The sequence below is a fragment of the Peromyscus californicus genome, unplaced genomic scaffold (assembly GCF_007827085.1).
Source record: "Peromyscus californicus insignis strain IS unplaced genomic scaffold, ASM782708v3 Scaffold_8__1_contigs__length_139910024, whole genome shotgun sequence".
NCBI classification, from domain to species: domain Eukaryota; kingdom Metazoa; phylum Chordata; class Mammalia; order Rodentia; family Cricetidae; genus Peromyscus; species Peromyscus californicus.
The window spans coordinates 13,353,534-13,377,276 of NW_026294606.1; the positions used below are offsets into that span (position 1 = coordinate 13,353,534).

Consider the following 23,743-nt stretch of genomic DNA (forward strand, 5'->3'; position numbering starts at 1 on the left):
CCTGGAGTGGAGAGTGCTTCACAAACAATAAGCTGGAAAGCCAGAACTGACTCCCAGAAGTTGTTCTCTGACCTCCACATGTGTACTGTGGCATATGCGTTCCTACACGTGTGCTCACGTGTGTGTGCCAACACACACACACACACACACACACACACACACACACACACACACACACACACCAAATAAGTGAATAAATAAATGGAAGCAGTTTGCACAGAGCAGGGCCACAGAGGACTATAATAGGCTCTCTGCTTGGGATTCAGACCCCACCCATAGGCCCCCTCAGTCTCCAGAGTACTCATTCTCAAAGTCAGGCCCATGTTACATCCCATGACTGTAACATGAAGAATGGGATGGACCACATGAACTTGAGCTTCTAACATGTTTTGAGGTCCTGATCCTGTTCAGGAACCCACTTTGGGAAGTATTATTCTGTACTCCAAGAAAGACTATTTTTTTTATTAATTCTTTGGGAAATTCATTTTTAACTTCAGAACTATGAAACCACAGCTTTGAAAATGAGTCCATTCCGCACCCCCCCCAACCCCCAACAGAGCCCACTCATCCAAGAATTTTAAAAATGGAGTTCACAGGGGACTTGGTGGCTGAAGCTGGTTTAAATAGCATCCATGCCACAGTTCTGTGGCATCCCTCCCCATGCTCTCTGTAAGGACCATCTGGCATGGTGTGTATTTATAATCCTCATGCCAGAAGCATATTTGTGTCACAGTGTACCTCTCTTACTGCTCATTTTCTGCCTTTGAGTGCAAGCATCTCCCAAATAGGTGATTCCAGAAGGATCCCTCGGCTCTCATCAGAGGCAGCCTTTTGGGCCAGGCAGTCTGGACTCAGGACCTTTCAGCTAAGCGACCCTGCATGCATGGCTTGGGTCGGTTGTATTTCATGAGGTTCCTGAGCACTTCAGTGTAACTGTGATGGTATCTCCTCCTATGTAGGATTGAGAATCCACAGAGTCGATGTCTGAAAACATTTAATTAGCTTCTAGCACAGAAAAGGGCTCAGCCAGCTGGGCTCAGAGTCTATTTTCTTCTCTTTTTAAAATATTTATTTATTTATTCGTGTGTCCATGTATGTATGCACACATGTCATGGCACACATGTGGAGGTCAAAGGACAACTTGTGGAAGCAGGGTCTCTCCTTCTACCACATGGGTCCAGGGGCTTGGACTCGGGTCGTCAGTCCTGGTGACAAGCTCTTTACCCTCTGACCCATCTCACTGGCCCAGAGTTTCATTTTTGTCACACCATCTTCTGCTGGCAAACGTCACTGCACTTCCAGGCATGCCCCCTGCAGTCCAGGGTGTATTTACAGGGGCCTCTGGCTGTGCTTAGTGCTGGGGTCAGCGAGGTGCCAGAGTCCTGAGTCTGTCACCACGCTGAGGCTGCTGTCCCCGAGCACTGCCATCACAGGACCCTATCTCCCCTGTCAGCCTTTGCTGTCACCACAACCCAGCTGGAAACTTGCCGGGGATCACTAGCTCTCTTTCCTAATTTCTTACCTTCAATTTCCTTTGTTCCTAATTTAAAAAATGTGTGTGTGTGTGTGTGTGTGTGTGTGTGTGTGTGTGTGTGTGTGTGTGCCGGTGCACATATGCCATGGCGTGTGTATGAAGGTTGGGGACAGCCTGAGGTGTCTGTCCTCACCTTCTACCTTGTTGGAGACAAGGTCTCTTAGTGTTTTCTGGTGCATATACCTGGTTAGCTGTTCCTCAAGCTTCCAGGCGTTATCCCCCATTCCCCGCCCCCATCTCAAGGTAAGAGAGTTGGGATTACAGCTGTGAACTGCCCCGTCAGGTTTTTTTATTTTTTTTTTTTGGTTTTTCGAGACAGGGTCTCTCTGTGTAGCTTTGCGCCTCTCCTGGAACTCACTTGGTAGCCCAGGCTGGCCTCGAACTCACAGAGATCCGCCTGGCTCTGCCTCCCGAGTGCTGGGATTAAAGGCGTGCGCCACCACCGCCCGGCCCCCGTCAGGTTTTGCGTGGGTGGGTTCTGGGGATTCAAACTTAGATCCTCACACTTGTGCTTTACCCACTGAGCCTTCTCCCCATGTCCCCAGTTCCCTGTTCCTGCTATCAGATCAACATACTTGGTACACCCTACCATGTTTCTGCCACATGCAGAATGCAGGGGGAACATTATTAGCTCTCAGAGTTCTGCCTGGCCTGGCCCAAATTCTCCATTTCCTTTGTTCATCTCTTAAACCTGCTCCCCTTCTCTTGGGGTCCACTCTAAAACTTTGTTTTCTCATAAACAGTAATAACCCCTTCCCACCCCTTTAAACATGACACAATGCTCTGATGTCACTTAGAATCAGTGGATATATAGAGAAAAGTATATTTTGGATTGTTGTAGACAAGATTTGTATCAAAATACAGTTGTGTATCTGTCAAGAGGAACATACAGCAATACTAAAAAGTGTTCCTGTAAGTGAAATAGCACATGCCTGTGAGCCCAGCACTTAGAAGGCTGAGGCGGGAGGGATCATAAGGAAAGGAGAGGAGAGAATAGACACACAATACAGAATACAGAATCATCAGCCTGAGCAGTAGTGAGACCTTGTTTAAAGAAAAAAGAAAAGATAAAAGCATTCCTGGAAATGTCACACTTGGATCCCAGGCATGCTGAGTCACCTCTTGATTGACAGCTCTTGTCACCAGGGTCTTCTCAGGTGCCCTTGTCCTTTGTGTCATTGCAGGAGCACTGAAAGTGATAAAAGTGGACTCAGAACGAGCACACACACTTGAAAGCAGTAGTGACTTTCCAAAAACTATCATTAGGGAAGGAGGAATGGCTAAGTGGTCCAAGCCTGACAATCTGAGTGTGATCTCAGCAACCCACAGTAGGAAGAAAGAACTGACTCCTGAAAGTTGTCCTGTGCTTTGGTGTGCATGTGCCTACACACACACACGCACACACACACAGACGCACACACACACACACACACACACACCGCACCACATAACAATAACAATAATAATTAATAGTAATATGTAGCATAAACAGTCTCTAAAGATATAAACAGAGGGAGAGGACGCGATGGAGAGATAGCAGAAGGAGGATGAGGAGGGAAGGGAAGGGAAGGAAGGAAGGAAAGAGAGGAACAGATCAACATCAGGAATGGAGGTGGAGCACCCTCTCCACTGAACTGTGCGTACTGAGGGAGTGACGGGGATGGGACGGCTATACCAGCACACTTGACAACTGAGACAAAGTGGATGAATTCCTAGAAGGAACAGCTATCCATGTTCCCTGAATGAAGAGTAGGTGACCCATATAGGCTCCGTCTATTGAATGAAACGCATCACTAAAGAAGACCTCCCCATAGAGAAAACTCTAAGGCCAGATGGCTCTGAACACTTAAGGGAGAGGTAGCACCAGTTTCCACAATCTGTTCCAGCAAACAGAAGGGACACTTTCCAAGTCATTTTATGAGTCCAATGTTATCCTGAATCTAAAACCAGACAGAGATAGTCAAGGAAAACAACCAAACAACACCTCACAGACACAGACACAAAACTCTTACAAGACACTTCAGATTGGATCCAAGACGCCTCAGAAAGATAACATATCATACTCTGAAGGTATTTTGCAAGGATTATACAATGGGTTTAATACCTAAAATGACAATTCTTCATATTGTCAAACTTAAAAAAAATCATATGAACAGCTTGATGGAGGCAGAAAAGGTGCCCAACAAAAACCTGAAAACATTGGGAAGAGAAAAACATTTCAGTGCAGTGACGGGGCATCCGAAAACCCACAGCCAGCGTCAGTACGCGGTGGGAACATTTCCCTCTGAGAATTGAGGTAGGATAACACTGCTTTCAGCACTGCCATTTAACGCTGAGATTCCCAGCCAGTGAGACAAGACAGAGAAAAGCCATGCCAGTGGGACAAAGTGAAATAAAACTATCTTCATCTCTATATACGACCCCAAGAAGGTGCACAGAAGACACCAGAAGACACAAGAACTAGCAGTTTATCAAAACTACATGGTGTCGGATCAGCATACAAATACCATTGTACATCTAGATTGTAACAAAGATCAATCTAGAAACAAAAATAATTTAAAGTCACGTTTATTTCTTAGGGGGCATGCACATGCCACTGCACACATGTGGGTTTCAGAGGACAACTTGTAGGGTTCATATCTCTCCTTCTACCATGAGGGTCCTAGGATTCAAACTCCAGTAGTCGGTCTTGGCAACAAGTGCCGTTATTGCCGGCCATCTTGCCAGCCAAGATTGCGTATTTTCTGCATTCACTGTTGGTGCATTTAAATTTACACTGTAGAAAATGCTGAACTCATCTGTGTTGCCTCAGAATCACAGCATTTTCTCGTTGATAGCCCTGAAAGTCTAAATCAGTCTCAGCCCAGAGAGCTTTTTAATTTGAGGGTTTGAGTTTCCTTCACGGGCTCATCTTGGTGACAGGAACTTCCCAGAAATGCCTTAGTTTCTTCTTTCCCTGTCGCAGTGATGAAATACCCTGACACAAGTAAGTTAAGGAGAATGAGTTTATTTCGGCTCACAATTCCCAGTTACAGTACATCACAGCAGGGGAGTCACGGAGGCCTGAGGGGGCTGGTCATGTGACAAGCACAATCGGAAATGGAGAGTGGTGAGCGCATGCACGCTGGTATCTGGCTCGCCTTCTCCACTCACAGTCCAGGTTCTACTTACACTTCAGTTAGACCTTCTGACACTGATAGTGTAATCAAGACAAATCCCTCCTAGAATCCTCAGACACTCACTGTCATCCAGTCAGTCCTTCACAAATGTGTCCAGAGGCCTGCCTACTCGGCCTCAAATTGACAGTCAGTACTCCCTATCACAAGAGCCCACAGGGCAGGACACAACAAAATCTTAAGTTTTCAAGCCTTCGTGGTAATGACTCAAAATCAAGAGAAAGCAATTGGCTAAGAGACCAGCAGACCAGATATGACATTAAATTATTTTCCCTTCTATTCTGCCTCAGGGTCATCTTACAAATGAAAATGCACGAGACCACTTATGCTTGGCGGTGACTTCCTTTAGGAAATGCAGCTTTTGGTATTTTGGTAGAATGCCCTTTCTCTCAAGTTTTTACCAACTCCTTCCAACTTTGAAGAAATGGAAGACATTGATTGCTATTTTACTGTAAGGAAAATCTTTGCACACTGAAAATTGTATTCAATTAGCCAGCTTGCAGTTTCCTGTGTTTTAGTTAAATGCACCTTAATACTTAAGCTATGATCTGAGAGAGATGCACAATGCTGAGCAGTGAGCCTGAGCCTGCCTTCCATTCTGGGGGGATAACGGGTGACTTTTGTTCTTTTTACAAACATTTATTCACTCATTCATGGCCTTGTACACACCAGGTAGGAACCCTGCCACTGAGATCTACCATGAACCTTAGGTCTCCAGGCTGTCTCTGCTGCCCAGAGCTGGCCGCCTTACAGTGGAGCACTCACCCCACCCTGAAGGCCTCTGTAGCACTACCTCACAAGCTTGAACACCTGCTTTAAGAAGTGCTCACTGGCCGGGCGGTAGTGGTGCACACCTTTAATCCCAGCACTCGGGAGGCAGAGCCAGGTGGATCTCTGTGAGTTTGAGGCCAGCCTGGGCTACCAAGTGAGTTCCAGGAAAGGCGCAAAGCTACACAGAGAAACCCTGTCTCGAAAAACCAAAAAAAAAAAAAAAAAAAAAAAAAAAGTGCTCACTGTAGAGGTGGTGGGAGGTACCTCCTATTGCTCTTACCATCCCATGTTCTCCACGGTATTTTGGGGGCTCTGCCTTGCTTTCTTCTGTTTCAGCCAAGCAGTGTTGGTCTCCCCAGGACTGGGTTTGTGTGCATATGGTTGACGTGTATGTGAACATGTGTTGAGTTAGCCTCACAAGCTGTCCCTTTGCCTATTTTCCCAGGGATCTGGGGAAACCTGACCCACCAGCACATGAGATATAATTAAGGGTGGTTGTTTATGGGCTGAAGTTGTGGCTCAGTTGGTAGGGGCACATGCCAAGAATGTACAAGGCCTGGGGTTCCATCCCCAGCCGGATGATTAGAAGTTCAAGGTCATCCTTAGTTAGAGCCTGGGATACGTGAGGGCTTGTCTCAAAAATAAAGAACAGATGTTTACACCTGGCCTTGCATATTGTCAGAGGACTATTCTGTTCCTACCCACGTTTTTTCCAATCTGTCAGTGATCTGTGGGTTAGCCAGTGACAGGGAAGAGGCCCTGGGCTGCCCAGTGGCCTGCAGCCTGGTGATCTGGGAAAGACGAAAACTTAATGATTATGATTGAATCTACCTCACTCTCCACCTGCACAGTGCATGGTTGCACAGCCACACGGCAAACTGAGGATGCTCAGGACAGCCTCACCCTGCAGGTGTTGGTTTCTTGTGGGGCTCAACCCATCCACTGCCTTGGGTCAGCAGGAAGAGAAAAAGCTTTTTATCTTTTGAGGTTGGCTGTCCTGTGAATTTGGGGGATGTTTATCAGACCCCCAACCTCCACCCATGAGATGTCACAACCCCTCACCAACATTATGACAACGCAAATTGTCCTCAGACTTTGTTCTAGTGTATCCCAGAGCCTGAGAAAGCTGCTTTATGCTAACCCCCATGCCTTAGCAATGAATTCATTTTACTGTAAAATAAACACATACAGGAGCCGTAGAGAGCTCAGAGGTTAAGGATGTATTCTGCTTTATCAGGAAGATATGAATTGCTTCCCAGCACCCAAATCCTGCAGCTCACAAATGCCTATAATCTCAGCTTCAAGGGATCTGATGGCCTCTTCTGGTGTTAGAAGGCACCTGCATTCACTCTTGTGGATACATTCACAAGATACACACGAAGTAATTTTTTTGTTTTTATTTATTTTTTTATTTATATTTTAAATTTTTTCTTTCATTTTTCTTTATTAAGAAATTTTCTACTCACTCCACGTACTATCCACAGATCCCCCTCCTCTATCCTCCCACCCCCCCCCAGCCCTCTTTCCCAAGCCACCCCGCATCTCTACATCCCCCAAATCAAGGTCTCCCATGGGGAGTCAGGAGAGCCCAGCACACTGAGCCTAGGCAGGTACAAGCTCCTTCCCACTGCACCAAGGCTGTTCAAGGTGTCACACCACAGGCACCGGGTTTCAGAAGCCTGCCCATAGACCAGGGACAGATCCCTATCCCCCTGCCTGGGTGCCCCTCAAACAGTTCGAACCAAACAACTGTCTTCCGTATCCAGAGGGCCTAGTCCAGTCCCATGGAGGCTCCACAGCCACCAGTCCACAGTTCATGGGCTTCCACTAGTGTGGCCGGTCATCTCTGCATGTCCTCCCATCATGATCTCGACGTACCCTGCCTGCAGAATCCCTCCTCTCTCTCATCAATTGGATTCCTGGAGCTTAGCCTGGTGCCTGGCCGTGGATCTCTGTATCTGCCTCCATCAGTCACTGGACAAAGGCTCTATGATGACAACTAGGTTATTTGCTAGGCTGGTCACTAGAGCAGACTGGTCCAGGCACCCTCTGGACCACTGCTAGCAGACCAAGGTGGGGTCAACCATTTGGAAAGAACAATACTTAACTTTATATGGAAAAACAAAAAACCTAGGATAGCTAAAAGAATCCTGTATAATAGAGCAACCTCTGGAGGCATCATGATCCCTGACTTCAAGCTCTACTATAGAGCTATAGTAATAAAAACAGCTTGGTACTGGCATAAAAATCGACATGTGGACCAATGGAATCGAATTGAAGATCCGACACTAATCCACACACCTATGAACATATGATTTTCGACAAAGAAGCCAAAACTGTACCATGGAAAAAAGAAAGCATCTTCAACAAATGGTGCTGGCATAACTGGATGTCAACTTGCAGAAGATTGCAAATAGATCCTTATCTGTTGCCATGCACAAAACTCAAGTCCAAGTGGATCAAAGACCTCAACATAAATCCAGTTATACTGAACTTGATAGAAGAGAAAGTAGGAAGTAGTCTGGAACAAATTGGCACAGGAGACCACTTCCTAAATATCCACAGACACTGAGAGTGACAATTAATAAATAGGACCTCCTGAAACTGAGAAGCTTTTGTAGAGCAAAGGACACGGTCAATAAGACCAAACAACAGTCTACAGAATGGGAAAAGATCTTCAACAACCCCACATCTGACAGAGGACTGATCTCCAAAATATATAAAGAACTCAAAAAAGCTAGACATCAAAATAGTGAACAATCCAATTAAAAAATGGGCTACAGAGCTGAACAGAGAATTCTCAATAGAATAATCTCAAATGGCTGAAAGACATTTAAGGAATTGTTCAACATCCTTAGTCATCAGGGAAATGCAAATCAAAACAACTCTGAGATACCATCTTTTCATTTTTCTTTATTAAGAAATTTTCTGCTCACTCTACATACCACCCACAGATCCCCTCTCCTCCTCCCCCCACCCGCCCTCCAGTCCTCCCTCCCAAGCCATCCCACATCCACACATCCCTCAAATTAAGGTCTCCCATGGGAAGTCAGCAGAGCCCAGCACACTGAGCCTAGGCAGGTCCAAGCCCCTCCCCATTGCACCAAGGCTGTGCAAGGCATCACACCACAGACACTGGGCTCCCAAAAGCCTGCCCATGCACCAGGGATGGATCCTGATCCCACTGCCTGGGTGCCCCTCAAACAGTTCGAACCAAACAACCATCTTCCATATCCAGAGGGCCTAGTCCAGTCCCATGGGGGCTCCACGGCCACTAGTCTACAGTTCATGGGCTTCCACTAGTGTGGCCAGTCATCTCTGCACGTCTTCCCATCATGATTTCGACGTCCCCCACCTGCAGAATCCCTCCTCTCTCTCATCAATTGGATTCAGCTTGGTGCCTGGCCGTGGATCTCTGTATCTGCCTCCGTCACTGGACAAAGGCTCTATGATGACGGTTGGGGTATTCACTAGCCTGGTCACTAGAGTAGACCAGTCCAGGCACCCTCTAGACCACTGCCAGCACTCCAAGGTGGGGTCATCCTTGTGGATTCCTGAGAGTCTCCCCTTAAAATGAATTTTTAAAACTCTTTTTAAAAGAAACATGTATGCATTCACTTGTGGAATTTGGGAAGAGCACAGATGTGTAAAGGTGGGTGGGGGATTTCCACACTTTTGCAATCACATTTTATTTAAAGTCTGGTGCCCTGTTTTTTCATAGTATTAAATAACCACCTTCACGCATCCAAGTTTTGTGTTGCATGTGCTGTTGACCACTGTCTCCCCCCCCCCCCCCCCGAGCCTGCTGGTTTAGTGTCTATGGAAGACAGCTTCTGGGCCTTTTGTGTTTGGCACTCAGCAGGGCCCTTTCTCAGGATATGCTGGGGAGAGTCCCGACATACGTTTCTGGGCTTCTACAGCCACAAGGAGAACACATGTCTAGTCACTCCAGACAGGACATCAATGAGAGACCTAGTGACAACTTCACCAAAGGCTTCTTAGAGAACCCGTGAGGCTACTGGGGTTACTTGCAGGAGTGTGGGTGAGAGGCACAAGGGCCTGGGTGACCCCCCAGTTACATCACTGAAAAGTCACATCCCAGTGTGGATGATGTCATCATCATAACTGCTTATATGGAATTCTCTCAGATAACCTCCGACCTCTGTGTTCTCTAGCACCCCCAAGACTGTGCACCTGGGGCAGAATCACACTCAGCTGCAGAGGGCAAGAGGCAGTGGTCCAGCCTTGGATGTTTTTCCTTAGAGCATCTGTCCACTTTGTCTTTGAGACAGGTCTCACTGGGACCTAGGGTTGGCCTATTTGACTGGCTGGCCAGCAGGCCCCAGGGATCCTCCCCTCCCTAACTTTCCAGCACTGGGTTACAGGCACAAGCCACTGTGCCCAGCTTTTGATGTGGATTCTGGGAATGGAACTCAGGTCCTGTAAGCATTAAAACTACTGAGCCATCTCTCCAGTCCTGGGCACCCATCTTTCTACTTCCTGTCTATCGTAGGTACTTTTCAGTTGCTGTGATGAAACACCATGACCAAGGCAACTGATAAAAGAAAGCATTTCATGGGCTTACAGTTTCAGAGGGTCAGAGTCCACCATGGTAGATCAAAGGCATGGTGACAGGGACAGCTGAGAGCACACGTGTTGATCTATAAGCAGGAGGCAGAGAGAACACTCTGAATCTTTCAAAACTCCAGTCTCCAGTGACATACTCCTCCAACAAGGCCACGCCTCCTAATCCTTCCCAAACAGTTTCACCAGCTGGCACCGAGTATTCAAACATGAGTCTATGGAGGCCATTCCCATTCACACCACCACACTGTAGGAATGCTAGGCTTTTTGTTTTTTGTTTTAACTGTTTTGGCTCTTTACTCTTTGGGGGGTTCACCACCCAGCTCCCAAATAAATACACTGTGACTTATTCTTTCTTATGAATGCCCAGCCTTAGCTTGGCTTATTTCTAGCCAGCTCTTCTTAAATTATTCCATCTCCCTTTTGCCTCTGGACTTTTATCTTTCTCTATTCTATATATGTTTCTTTACTTTTTATTCCATGGCTGGCTGTGTAGCTGGGTGGCTGGCCCCTGATGTCTTCTTCCCCTCCTTTTCCCACTCCTTGATCCTTTCTCCACAGATTTCTCCCTCTATATATTCTCTCTGTCTGCCAGCCCCGCCTATCCTTTCTCCTGCCTAGCTATTGGCCATTCAGCTCTTTATTAGACCAATCAGGCGTTTTACACAGGCACAGTAACACAGTGTCACAGAGTTAAACAAATGCAACATGAAAGAATACAACACATCTTTGCATCATTAAACAAATGTTCCACAGCATAAACAAATGTAACACATCTTCAACTAATATTCCACAACAGAATGCCACTACTCTGGACACCTTAGAGAATCAGTCAGAGTCTTTGCCCTATTTGTGACTGGCTTCGTTCACCTTCCATAGTGGCCTTGAATGTCGCGCATCATGTCCCAGATGTCATGTCTCTCTCCCTTGCTAAAGCAGGTATGAGTTTCACTTCCTATGTCTGTGATGCTTTACCCCTTCAGCTGTTGGATAACTGGGTGGTTCCCATCTTTTGACTGGTGTGAATGAGGCTTCTGGGAATATGGGTGTGCAAACACCTGGGTAAACTCTGCTTTTGGTGCTCTGGGATCCTGTGCTAATTCCATCCATGTCTGATCTTTTTAGGAGCCGTCATGCTTCTCCCAAAGCAGCTGCACATTTCATGTTCCCTCAGGCCACAGACAAGACTTTGAGTTCTCCACATTGGCATCTCACTGTGTTGGTTTCGAGGACAGCCACCTGATGGTGTGAGGCATGATCTCACTGCGGCCTCTACAGGGATTCTCTTTTGCATTCATAGTGTGTGGCTTCATTGTCCCAAAGTCCCTTTGTACATGAGTTGGCATTTGATGTCCTCTGGGTTGTGAGGCTTTGCCCATCACGCTAAGCCAGATGCCATAGGCTGAACTCCTGTATTCCAGCATATATGCCTGGTGAAATGAACGAGAGGCCCTGCCAGCCTCCACTTCCCCGGTGTGTGAACTTAGAGGGTCTCAGGTTCTTACTCAGAAAATGGAAGTCTGATCATTCTTGTGCTGAGAGATTAGTGCATGCTGCTTCACAGGACAGGGCCTGGTAGTGTGCCAGTCCTGGACGCTATCATTGCTTGACCATCTTCCTACCTCTGCCACCTCTGCCATGGCGTCACTGGGTCACCAGGATGAGAAAATCATCTTCCCACTGTGCCCTTCTCTCACACATTTCCTGGCCTCATATCTTTCCCACAGGAGACAGTATTCCTGTTTCGTCTCTTCCTCCCTTGCCAGTGCCTTCCAAAGCCATTTGGCAAGACATGGATGTCGCTCAGAGGTCACACTTGCCTAGAGGGTGAAAGGCCCTGGGTCTGATCTCCAGTGTCACAAAATCAAACCGTACCTTTCTGGTTCTCCAAGCTAGGTTGCTATAGTTTTCTCTAGTTTCGAAAATGGCAATGGCTGTTCCTGACATAGTCTGACATCCCAGTTCTGCTGCCTGGTTCCCTTGGTCTCGTTTTCTTTCCTCTACTTTATTTTGGGTTCAAACATTCATTCTTCGATGAGCTAGTATACTGATTGACAGCACCAACTGCAAGGGGCAGGCTGAGGGGAGGTTGCTTCAGATATTCACAGAAGGATTTCTGCCTCAGTAAAAGCATTCCCCTGGAAAGCCATGTGAGCCCTCCCAGCTCACAATATGCCCATAGCCTACAGAGTAGCCAGCCTCACTATGCTCTATGCTGCCCATAGCCTATGGTAGATGCCCTGTCCTTGAACTTTCCATGAAGGGGGGGATGCAGTGTGTCATGTGTCTGTCACTTCCTCATCTTGTCTGTGGCCTTCCTTCCTGATGTCCCGAACCCCCACACTTTGCACATGCACGCTTCCCCTTCAGTGGCCCTGTCCACTGTGTGTGAGTCCTTATTTTTCATGGGATACTCTACAGCTGTCTAAGAACAGAAGCAACTGTTCTCGGCTTTTCCTGGACTACTGGGCATGATGGCCTAGGACTGACAGCTAGGGGGACACGCTGGAGGCAGTGGCCTCTGATACAGGTGCATCTGGTGTCCCTGTTGTCACCAGCAGTTTAGGAACAGCCTGTTCTTCTCAGCCTTGTAGAACTGTTACTAATGTCGATTCTTTTCAATTCCTTTAAATTTTTATTACATTTTTGCTTATTTATTTAATGTGTGTGGTACATGCATGTGTATATGCATACATGTGTAGGCCAGAGGTAGATATTGGATGAGTGTCTTCCTCTGTCTCTCTCCACATTATTATTAGTTTGAAACAGGGTCTCACAATGTAGCCCTTGCTAACCTGGCTGGCTTAGAACCCACAAAGATCGACCTGCCTCTGCCTCCTGAGTTTTGGGATTCAAGGCGTTTGCTGCCACGCCTAGCCTTCTACCTTCTTTTGTGACACAAGGTCTCTCCTCGAACTTGTAGCTTATAATTAGCCTAGACTGGATGACAGGTAAATTCCAGGAATCCTCCTGTCTCTGTCTCCCCAGCACTGGGATTGCAGGCACATGCCACCAGGTCCAGCTTTTGTATGAGTTCTGGCCATCAATCTCAGGTCTTCATGCTTCTGCCAAATGCATCTTATCAACTGAGCTATTTCTAGCCCACATTGGGATTTTTAATTATCTGTAATCAGCCAATCAGAGACTCAAATCTCATACTGTATTTAAAGAAGACCTTCGCATCTACCAGACTCCACGCATAATTGGCTGTATTTCTGTGCATTTTTCCATCCACCCATGCATCTGTCTCTCATACAAAGTGACTTCCAGTTCTGGCACTGTGCAGCTATGTGTATTGTCTGGAGGAATGCACTCCTCCTTGTCTTTCTTTCTTGTTATTTTTCAAAATGTCTTCATGTTGTTTTAAAAATTCTAAGGTACTCTGGATGTCTGTGGATGGCTAGGTGTAGGTCAACACTAGTGTAAGAGCTGGCTCTTTGGTCTTGATCGATGGACTGGACCTCCTTGTGCCTTTGGAGGAGAGTGAAATGGACTGGGATGAATGGATATGTACCTGTAAGTGGGGTAAGGTCTGCACCTGGTACCATCATCAGAGATGTGAAAAAAGATGCTGCCTGCTGTCCTGCTGAGGGTGTTCAGGATTTGCGTGTGTGTGTGTGTGTGTGTGTGTGTGTGTGTGTGAGAGAGAGAGAGAGAGAGAGAGAGAGAGAGAGAGAGAGAGAGAGACAGACAGACAGACAGACAGACAGACAGAGACAGACAGAGACAGAGAGACAGAGAAAGAGAAACTTCAGGTACCCATTTCACTTCCCTACAGGGTCTGTATCCCAAGCTATCCTCTAACTCACTATATAGCAAGAATAACTTAGAACTCCTGATCCTCCTGTCTCATCCTTTCAGTGCCGGATGACCGACAGGCACCACCACCACTCTGTTTTATGTGGTCCTGCAGATTGAACCTAGGGCTTTGTGCATCCTCAGCAAGCGCTCTACACTGAGATACCTTCCTAGCACATGAGAATGGCTTTTAAAGGCAAGACATGGGTGTTCAGTTTTGCCCCAAGAGCTAGGAAGAGTGGAGAAGCTCGCTGAGTGTATTCTCAGTCAGTTGCTGACTGTGATGTCTGGACAAGATCCCAAATGGGCACTGGGTGCTGGCCTAGGCTGCCCCTCCCATTTCCTGTGGACCCGATGGGATGGACTCTTTGCTTCCTCACTCCAGGAGAGGCTGGTCGTGGAGAATCTCCTTGGCCACCAAATAAATAAGTGAACCAAGATGGTCACTTCCTCCAGGGTCTGCCCTTATCTCATACTTGTTAAGAATCTTCAGGACCTGAGAAAGACTGAGTTCAGTTTGACCCCATCAATATCATGTGGTTATAGAAAGAGTGAAGAACATTCCTTGTGTTTCAGTCCTTTTGAGTTTTTTTTTTTTTCCTGGTTGAAAATGATTTGTGTCCTGGGCATTCTAGGTCTGAGGTTCGGGAGGTGACACATGAATTCAGGCTTTCTCTGGATCCCTGCTCCTAGCTTCCCTTCACCCTGAAGTGCTGGGCAGAGCTCAGTCAGGATGCATGTCAGGGCAGCTTCTCTCTATGGGGATACTCCACTTCCCCTCTCACTCTGCCTCACTCCAAGCTGCCCTCACAGAACACCCTCCCCAGTGAGCTTCCTGGGAAGTTTATCTGGCATTTTCTAGAATTCCATTTAAGCTTTCTTTAAGGTCCCTTTCGTCCCTTTCCTCCCCAACTCAGCTAGTGGCACTTCCCTTATATGTTCACATCGGGATGCACAAATATGGACAGAGAGGTCAGAGGTGAGGAGGGGGCTACACACAGAGCTTTGTCATACCCTTCACTGGAGGCACACCCTGGCATGATAGGCAGGCACTGTAATGGGATCAGAAAAGGGCACTAGAACTTTCCACATTGTTAATAGTGTTGCCCAAATAAACGCCACCAGGCTTAGATGGTTGGGAGATTGGTCAATGCTGTGTGTAAATAATGAATAAATGAGCACCTTCTCTCTTGTCTTGCAGATGCTGGCTGCCTCCAGAGGGCCTGTGCTGGGTCCACACTTAGAATCTGTGGATTCTAGATGCCCTCAGAATTTTCTCGGTGCTTTTTGTCCCATACCTTGATTGTGACATGGTCCCTGCATCTCCTTGATTTATACCTTCTCTGGTCTCCTTCCCCACTTATCATTTCTGACATTGATGGCTGCATAACTTTCTGCTGACTGTACTGTACCTCATTTTATCATATTAAAGATTTTTTTGTTATTGTTGTTGAATGTGATGGCTAACTTTGGTTGTCAATTTGACACATCTGGGAAAAGGGAACCTTAATTAAGGAATTGCTACCAGCAGATTGTCCTTTTGGCATCTGTGTGGGGTATTTTTTGACTGCTAATTGATGTAGGAGGGACCAGAACACTGTGGGCAGTGCCATACCTTGGAAAGTGGGCTTGGGCTACGTAAAAGACATAGTTGAATGTGAGTCTGGGAGCAAGCAACATTCCTCCATGGTTACTGTTGCAATTTCCTAACTTGTGTTGTGTTTTAAAAATGGTGCTGGGTCTGAATGCTAACACCTTGAGTTCCTTCCGTGGCTTCTATAATGATGGGCTATAACCTGTTAGCTAAAATAAATCCTTCCCTCCTTAGGTTGTTTTGGTCATGATATTTATTGAAGTAACATAAACATAACTAACATTGAAAAAAAAAAAACAAACAACAGTAGACCCATGAGCCACAGAGCTGCATTTCTAGGAGCTAATGCATTGATCCATCATATTCTACAATGTCTTCTAGTTTATAATGGTGGTATGTAGTTGTTTCATGATTGATAAAATACTGACAAAGGAGGCCATCTTTGGATGAGCCATATGGAGCACCAAAATGTCACGTGTGACATTGGAACCCAGGGCTTCCCTCCATTCCGCTTCTTGGCCCCACAGTGGCTCTGTCTGCTCTGTAGCTGCCTTGGAGAACATCGGGAGGTTGGTAGCTTAGCCCCCTTGGTACCACCATCTGCCTGGATCAGCACAGCCTGTGTGGGAACGCATGGTTTCAGAATTTCCCCAAGAACTGTTCTCACCAGGAAGGCCCAGTGCTGGAAGATTTGGGTTGAGGTGTAGAGACTGTTGGGGAACTGTGCTTTAGATTGCTGTGGGTGAGCTGGGTTTATCAGTGAGATCATCTGCCTGCTGTGTGTTTGATTTTGCTGTGTTCTTCTGGAATGGGGAAGAGGACATTAGATGGGAGTTTTGTTTTGTTTTCAAGATTGATTTTTATTTTTTTTAATTAGTGTGTGTGTGTGTGTGTGTGTGTGTGTGTGTGTGTGTGTGTGTGTGTGTGTGTGTAGGTATGTGCACATGAGCAGGTGTGCCTGTGGAGGCCAGAGGCATTGGGTTCCTTAAAGCTGGAGTTACAGGTGGTTGTGAGTCACCTTGACATAGATACTGGAAACCAAACTCAGAACCTTTATAAGAACAGCACTTTCATGTATCTGCTGTGGCATCTCTCCAGTCTGAGGAAACTGAGTTCCAATTCTGGTTCTGACCTTGACTATCTGAGGGTTTGTACAGCTGAGATAAGGATGTCTGGAACCACTGGTATATCCATGTATGTCCCTGTTCCTGGAAAGGTGTATGTTTGTAGTAGAGCCAGGAGTAAAGCAGGGGCTCCAGGATCACCCCCAAACCTCTCAACAGCATCTCCACTGCTGTTTTGTTTTGACTATATAATCTCCCCCAACCCCAGGCTCCTGTTTTTGAACACTTGGTCTCATCCAGTTGGCTCTGCTGTCTTAGAGGGATGGAGCCTGGTGGGAGGAAATAGGTCACTCTGGCTGCCTTGAGGTTTTATAACAGACTCCAGTTTCTAACTAATCTATTTCTTGACTGTGGCTACAGTGTGACCTACCAGCCTCAGGCCCTACAATGATAGACTGCTCCCCCTCCTCAAACTATGAGTCAGAATAAGCCCTTCTCTCTGTAAGTTGTATCTTCTCAAGCGTCTGGTTGCAGCTATGAGTCAAATAACTAATATAGGGAAATAATAATAAACCACCAATACAATCACTTTCAGTAACTTATACCTACACATGGATCTACTAGTATTTTCCTATTTTTTTTTTTTTTGAGATTATGTCTTTTGGGATAATATGCTGTAATCCACCAGATTATAATTGTTATGAATATATGTGATGTCTGGAGCCAGACTTAGATGCCAGAACTTTACAGTTTATAATTCATCCCCCTCCTCCTTCCATAAATGTGATTGTTAGTTTAATTACCAATTTGACACAATCTAGAATCACCTGCAGGAATCTCATTGGGGGAGAGTCTGAGTAAGTTGGTCTGTGGAGGTTGTCTTGTTATGTTAATCGATGTGAGAAGACCCAGCCCACTGTGGGTGGCACCATCCCCTGAGCTTGGGTCCTCCACTGTATAAGAGTGGGATAAAAGACTCCGTATTTAGTCAGGTGCCTGCAAATGGGAGTTTCATTGTCTGGTAAAGACTGGCATTGAGTGCTGCAGACCGTTGTCAGCACCCTGGACAGAGCCTCCTCAGGATCATCTGCTCACTCCCTTCCAGGCTGCTTTCCACCCACATTGCCATTGAACTTCAGGCTTCAGGAATATCATGTCCCACCACCCAGGGCCCACGCTCTCAGCCTTGATCCCAGCAATCCCACCCTCTTCCTCTGAGCCTCACCAGCCTCACCTTGCCTCTGGAATCCTCCTATTCCCCAACCCCTGTCCCATCTCCACTTGCAAGTCCTCCACATGCAAGTATTGCCCAGCTCTTCCTTACTTCACAACCCTATGTTGTTTCAGGTCAGAATTAACTGATAATATTCCCAGGACATTTTTGTTAGGATATTGGCTGCTCACCCATCAGGTGAGTCCCATTTCCTGTCCCACAATTGTCAAGTATCTCCTATCTTCTGCTCTGTCAGGACAGCCTTACCTTTCTTCTCCTTTTGATGGGACATTCACAAACCCCTCCTATGGTGTCTCCTTCTCAGCCTGAGGTTTCATGTAGATGCATCCATAGCTCTTTGAGTGCAGGTTCCTGCTGTGACCACTCATGCCATGCACAGCCGTGACACTCACCTCCTAGTCCTATTTGCTGGAACTTGCTGACCTGGCAAAGGCACAACCAAAGAGATGGGTTGAGAAGCTATGTTTTCAAGATTTCATTTGTTATGCCTGAAATCCCTGTCTGTAGTCTCAGCTTTGTCCATTGGACTTTTGGTTTGTTTGTTTGTTTTTCGAGACAGTTTCTCTGTGTAGTTTTGGTGCCTGTCCTGAAACTCGCTCTGTAGACCAGGTTGGCCTTGAACTCACAGAGATCCACCTGGCTCTGCCTCCCGAGTGCTGGGATTAAAGGCGTGCACCACCACCGCCTAGCTGTCCATTGGACTTACGATGGTTTTCTTTCTGACTTATTTTGAGATGATTATCTCTTGACTTGCCTAAATTTTTTATTTTGATGCTACTATTTGCATTAGCATTTCCCTTTATGATATATTACTTTCATATCAAACTTCCAATCAAAGATCATTAAGAATAATTCTTCCTGAGTTTCTTTAATACTTTCATTATTTAAAAAATCACAACAACTTCTATTTGTGATCCACCAAGAATTGATTTATATTTGAGGCATGATCTAGAAACTAAGTTTCCCCCTGAGTAGCTGTTCATCACTCTGTGTGTGTGTGTGTGAACTTAAACTTAACTTACTATTCTGTGTGTTTCATTTTTGGTTGCACTTTCCCCTACCTAAATATAATTTGAAGAGGGAAGAAATTACCTTATTGTTCTACTGTTATTTGTTTTTTGTTTCACTCTGAAAAAGTGTCTGTGCAAGCATGCACGCATGCCTGTTGTACATGTGTATCCAAACATGCACACATGCAAAGTCTTGTTCTAAAGTTCTACACTGGCAAGAAAAAAGCTTCAGTTGGGAGAGCTATCTACCCTATTGATGGGGATACGGACCTGAGTCGAGGAGTACAGCGCAATCGTAAAACCTGAAGGTTAGCATTTTGGCAAGGCTGTCTCTGGTAGCTTTCAGATGACTGCTGAGTTTGCCAAATGTTCCATTTTCATATTACTGGAGCACTGAGGTCAGGATTTAGCTTCTCGAAATGGGGTTGTACTGAGTGGAATGCTAAGAAGCAATCTCTATTATTAAAAAACAGCAAAATTGGTACCTGGGTTCCAGAAAGAGATTAAATGGAATTACACAAAACTAAATTATTGCTAAATGAACAAATTGAGATAGTACTGCTCACCAAAACAGCCAGGAAGGAAATTGAGAATAGCTACATTTAAAATTAGACCTTGGAGTTAAAGTAACTAATTTCAGACATCTAAATATTGCTGTTTTTAATGGTGTATCATTTCTATTTCAAACGGAAATAGACACTGTCTTTGGTTGAAGTTAGGATTTGTGCACACATGTGATCATGTGAACATTAGAAACAGATTCTGTGGCCCTCCTAAGGCAGCACATTTTTCTGAAAAGCATGTTGAAGACCTCAGAAGATTCTGAAAGTTCACAAGGGTATCCTGAGGGCTCACTTTGAGTGTGTGAGCTCAGAAAGAGTTCTGGTTTGTCTTATATTTGAAGATTGTAAAGATAAAATGTTGGGTGTGTGACTGTGCTCTGGGAACTTCATGGGTCTCCCGGAGAGGACGTTCTGTCTGTAATCTGAGCCCGTTCCATCCCCTCGGAATACTGCTGCTCCTCCTGTCCCTCCATGGAGTAGAAACCAGCTGCAAATGGTTAGCTCGTGGCTAATGAACTTAGGTTTCTGATAGTGGGAGTCCTTTTGGAAAACTGTTTGCAATACTCTTGATTTCCTATGTTGGTAGGCAGGGAAAAAAATCTAGGAATTACTGAAGGTGTTGAAAGAATGACCAAGGAGAGACTTTTTGTACATAGCTTATTGAGACCATCAGAGATTTAGCTACTTTGTTGAACTAAATCCATCTCTTGGCTTAAAAAATAAAATGCAGAAGTTCCAGGTGATCTGACAATCCTCTTCTGGACTCTGTGGATGCCTACACATGTGTGAGACACATGCATGCACTCATATAGACATATGCTCATATAAAATTAAAACTAACCAACTAACTTAAACACAATCAGGCATGGTGGCCCATGTTTGTAGTCTCAGTGTTGGGAAGGTGGAGACAGGATCATGTCTAGGGTTCATTAATTAGCCAGTCTACAAAATTAATATGTAGCCGGCAAGAGACCCTGTCCCAGAAAACAAGATAGACAGTGTCTTGAGTAACAACACCCAAGGTTAACTTCAGGCCTCCACATGCATACACACAAACATGCAAAATTCAATAGGTAAGGGACTGGGGAGATGGCTCAGTGGGCAAGAGCACATGCTGCTCTTGTAGATGACATGAGTTTGGTTCCCAGAACCCACATTGGGCAGCTCACAACCACCTGTAATTCTGGCTCTTGAGGATCCAGTTGCTCTCTTCTGGCCTTCGAAGGCACCTGCACTCACATGTGCACATATCCCCATCACACATGTACACATAATTAAAAATAAAACACACCTTAATATATTAAACAGGTAAGACAGATACTGGGACTTACATACTTCTACAAAAAGACAGCACAGGTTGCTGGGGAAATGACTCAGCAGATAGAGTGCTTGCTGTTAAACATCAGGACCTGAGTTCAAATTCTCAGCACTCATTAAACAAAAACTAGACTTGGTTGCACATGCCTATAATACCTTTTCTGTCAGGGGAAGTGTGAAGGCAGGAGGGTTGCTGGGTCTTACTGGCTGCTAGCCTAGTTCCAGATCAGTGAGAGACTTTGTGTCAAAGGGATAAGGTGGAAAGTTCTAGAACAGGACACTTAGCATCATTCTCTGGCTTCTGCATGTACACAGAGGTGTGCACATTCATGTACACGTAGACGCACACACAAATGAACTCATTGATTAAAAAGGACAACACATCCATGTTCTGAAAGCAAACAGAGAGTTTGCTTTGAGCAGATTTGAGATGGTATGTATTTGATCATTTTGGTAGGAGCACAGTTAGATGGCTATTATACAATAAATAGGAGCAGCGCTGTCATCCCAAACATCTGCTCTGGCTTTACTTTTCCAGGTCAGGATGACTCATACTGTGCAGGCTTTCTGGCGCCTGAACTGTCACAAACTCCTTTTTCCTCCCTCTCTCCATAACCACTGAATGGCAAACATGAAGCTCGCCTCCGTGGTCGCTGCCCTAATTTGACAAGGACATCTCCTAAAGCAGTTGCATTGTGATCGTGATTATTTTTCAACTAGATGGTAGACATTAATTGTGAGGAGTATTCCACTTGGGAAGCTGGGTGGCTGTCCCTAAGGAGCCATTGTCTTCTTGATCATTCAGCTCATCTCTTGGTCCTGTTAGTTTATTTTCTCCATGTTCTTGTAATATTTTCTCCCTCTTAATGTGGGAGCTGAGAAGTTTGCCCAGCTCCTTTAGGCACCCCTAACTTGAAGCCACCTTCAGCCCTTCTCCCAGTCATTTTCACTTATGGTGAGTCACAGTGTTGAGCTGTGGGTGCTCTCAAGGTCACCGGAGTTGCCATCATAGCCTGCCACACCTTCATTAGAACCCCCACAGCCTCCTTATCTGGACTCTTCCTTATTTCAAGTTTTCCAGCCCCCATAGGGTAAGACCTGTGTATGGGACTCCTGCCTTACTAGACCCCATGAGTGCCCCCCCCCCCCATACTGGGTACTCCCATCCCTTGACTCAGGACAATGCCTCGCATGTAGACCTGTCCAACCAATACTTTTCTGTGCATCTGCCCATACACAGCCTCACCCTTGTACCATGGAGTTCCTTTATTCCTCTTAAACTCTCTAGATTTTTTAAATACAGCAGTTCCTCGACTTTTAAACCCACTGCAAATTGAAATTATTGTGGAAAATATACTGAACTTACAGAATATGCTAGAACATGCTAGCTTAGTGGCAGAGGACTTTAGAGTTGGTGGTTTCTGCTGCTGATCTTGGTGCTGACTTGGAGCTGAGGATTGCTGCTGATACCCAGCACTCAGAGAAGGTCCTGTGGATGGATCCAGAGGAAATATGTTAAATAAAGTGAGCCCAGCATAGAGGTCAGGGAAGGTGTGTGTGTGTGTGTGTGTGTGTGTGTGTGTGTGTGTGTGTGTGTGTGTGTGTTTGTGTGTGTGTGTGTGTGTGTGTGTGTATGTCTGTGTGTCTGTGTGTCTGTGTTGCTGTGGGATGTCTTTCTGTATGCTATGAATATGTGTTGCTATGATTGGTTAATAAAGAAGCTCTGGCCTATGGTGAGTCAGGTTATAGCCAGGCAGGAAATCCAGGAGAGAGACAGGAAGAGGAAGGACAGAGTCAGGAGTTGCCAGCCAGATGCAGAGGAAGCAAGATGAGAATGTCTAACTGAGAAAAGGTACCAAGCCACATGGCTAAACATAGGATAAGAATTATGGGTAAATTTAAGTGTAAGAGCTAGTCAGTAACACACCTGAGCTAATGGCCAAGCAGTTATAATTAATATAACCCTCTGAGTGATTATTTTGTAAGTGGGCCATGGGACTGTGGGGGCTTGGTGGGACCAGAGAAGACTTGATCAGTGCGTGTTATGTGATATACGTTGACCTACCATGATATGAACAGTGAGTGCATACTTACCAAGAAATAAAACATTTAGAACTTGAAACTTAAAAAAGAGATTAGAATAGAAAATTCAAAGTATAATTTCTACTGAATATGAATCACTTTCACACTACCATAAAGCCGGAAAACCCTAAGCTGAGTGATAAGCTAGGGTCTGTCTGTCTGTATTCATTTATCTCTTTTTATTTTTTGAGACATGGTCTCATGTATCCCAGGCTGGTCTCAAATTCACCATTTTGGTGAGAACGACCTTGAACCTCTGGTCCTTCTGTCACTATCTCCAGAGTGCTAGGATTATTGATATGTACTACCAAACTTAGTTTTATGAGGTGCTGGGGCTTTAGAAGTATTGCACAAGCATCCCACAAATGGGCTGTAGCCTCAACTGACTGGCTGTGTTTAAAACTGCAGAAGCTAAGAGTCAAACAATGAGCATTGTGTTTCCTTCAGTGACCTTTGAACCTACTTCAGAAGGATCTCAGTGAGCTGGATAGGCTTGGTCCTGATGCTCTGACAGTGTCAGGATATTTCAATAATGATTGGCATAATTTTAAAAAAAATTAGGAGAGTACATATTAGGTACTGATTTTAAAAAAGAAATCTTAGTTAAATGTAAAAGAAAAAAGAAATGTGGCTTTGGTCATGGTACCACCACACTAAGAAAGAGGTAGAATATGGCAAAAGTTTTAAGATGACCTGCCGGTGCTTGGCTTAATTCTGCTTGTTTGAGGAGATGCACTTGGAGGGCCAATTTTCTATGCTAAAATAAGCAGGCAGTTATTTCCTCTGGACCTTTGAGTGCAGACTATCTGAGTTGCATAACCCTGACTGGCGTGTAATAAAATGAATCTCTCCTGCCCTCAGGGAAGCCATCAGCCGTGTCTGCGAAGCTGTGCCAGGTGCCAAAGGAGCCTTCAAGAAGAGAAAGGTACTGCCGCCCTCACTGTGTGTCTGTCTCCTCCTTCATGTCCTCTCAGGGCCACACTCCATGTCCTCACCCACAAAACTGTCCACTGTCT

The 23,743-nt window shown here is 45.6% G+C and overlaps 1 protein-coding gene across 1 annotated transcript in view; it reads left to right on the plus strand.

Annotated features, from left to right (window-relative positions):
- The window catches only part of Shc3 (SHC adaptor protein 3), a 144,026-nt gene that overhangs the window by 57,747 nt on the left and 62,536 nt on the right, over window positions 1–23,743 (plus strand). Inside the window, exon 3 of the mRNA XM_052729649.1 lies at window positions 23,589–23,652. Coding sequence (XP_052585609.1) covers window positions 23,589–23,652 — 64 coding nt within the window. The remainder of the gene's footprint in view (window positions 1–23,588; window positions 23,653–23,743) is intronic.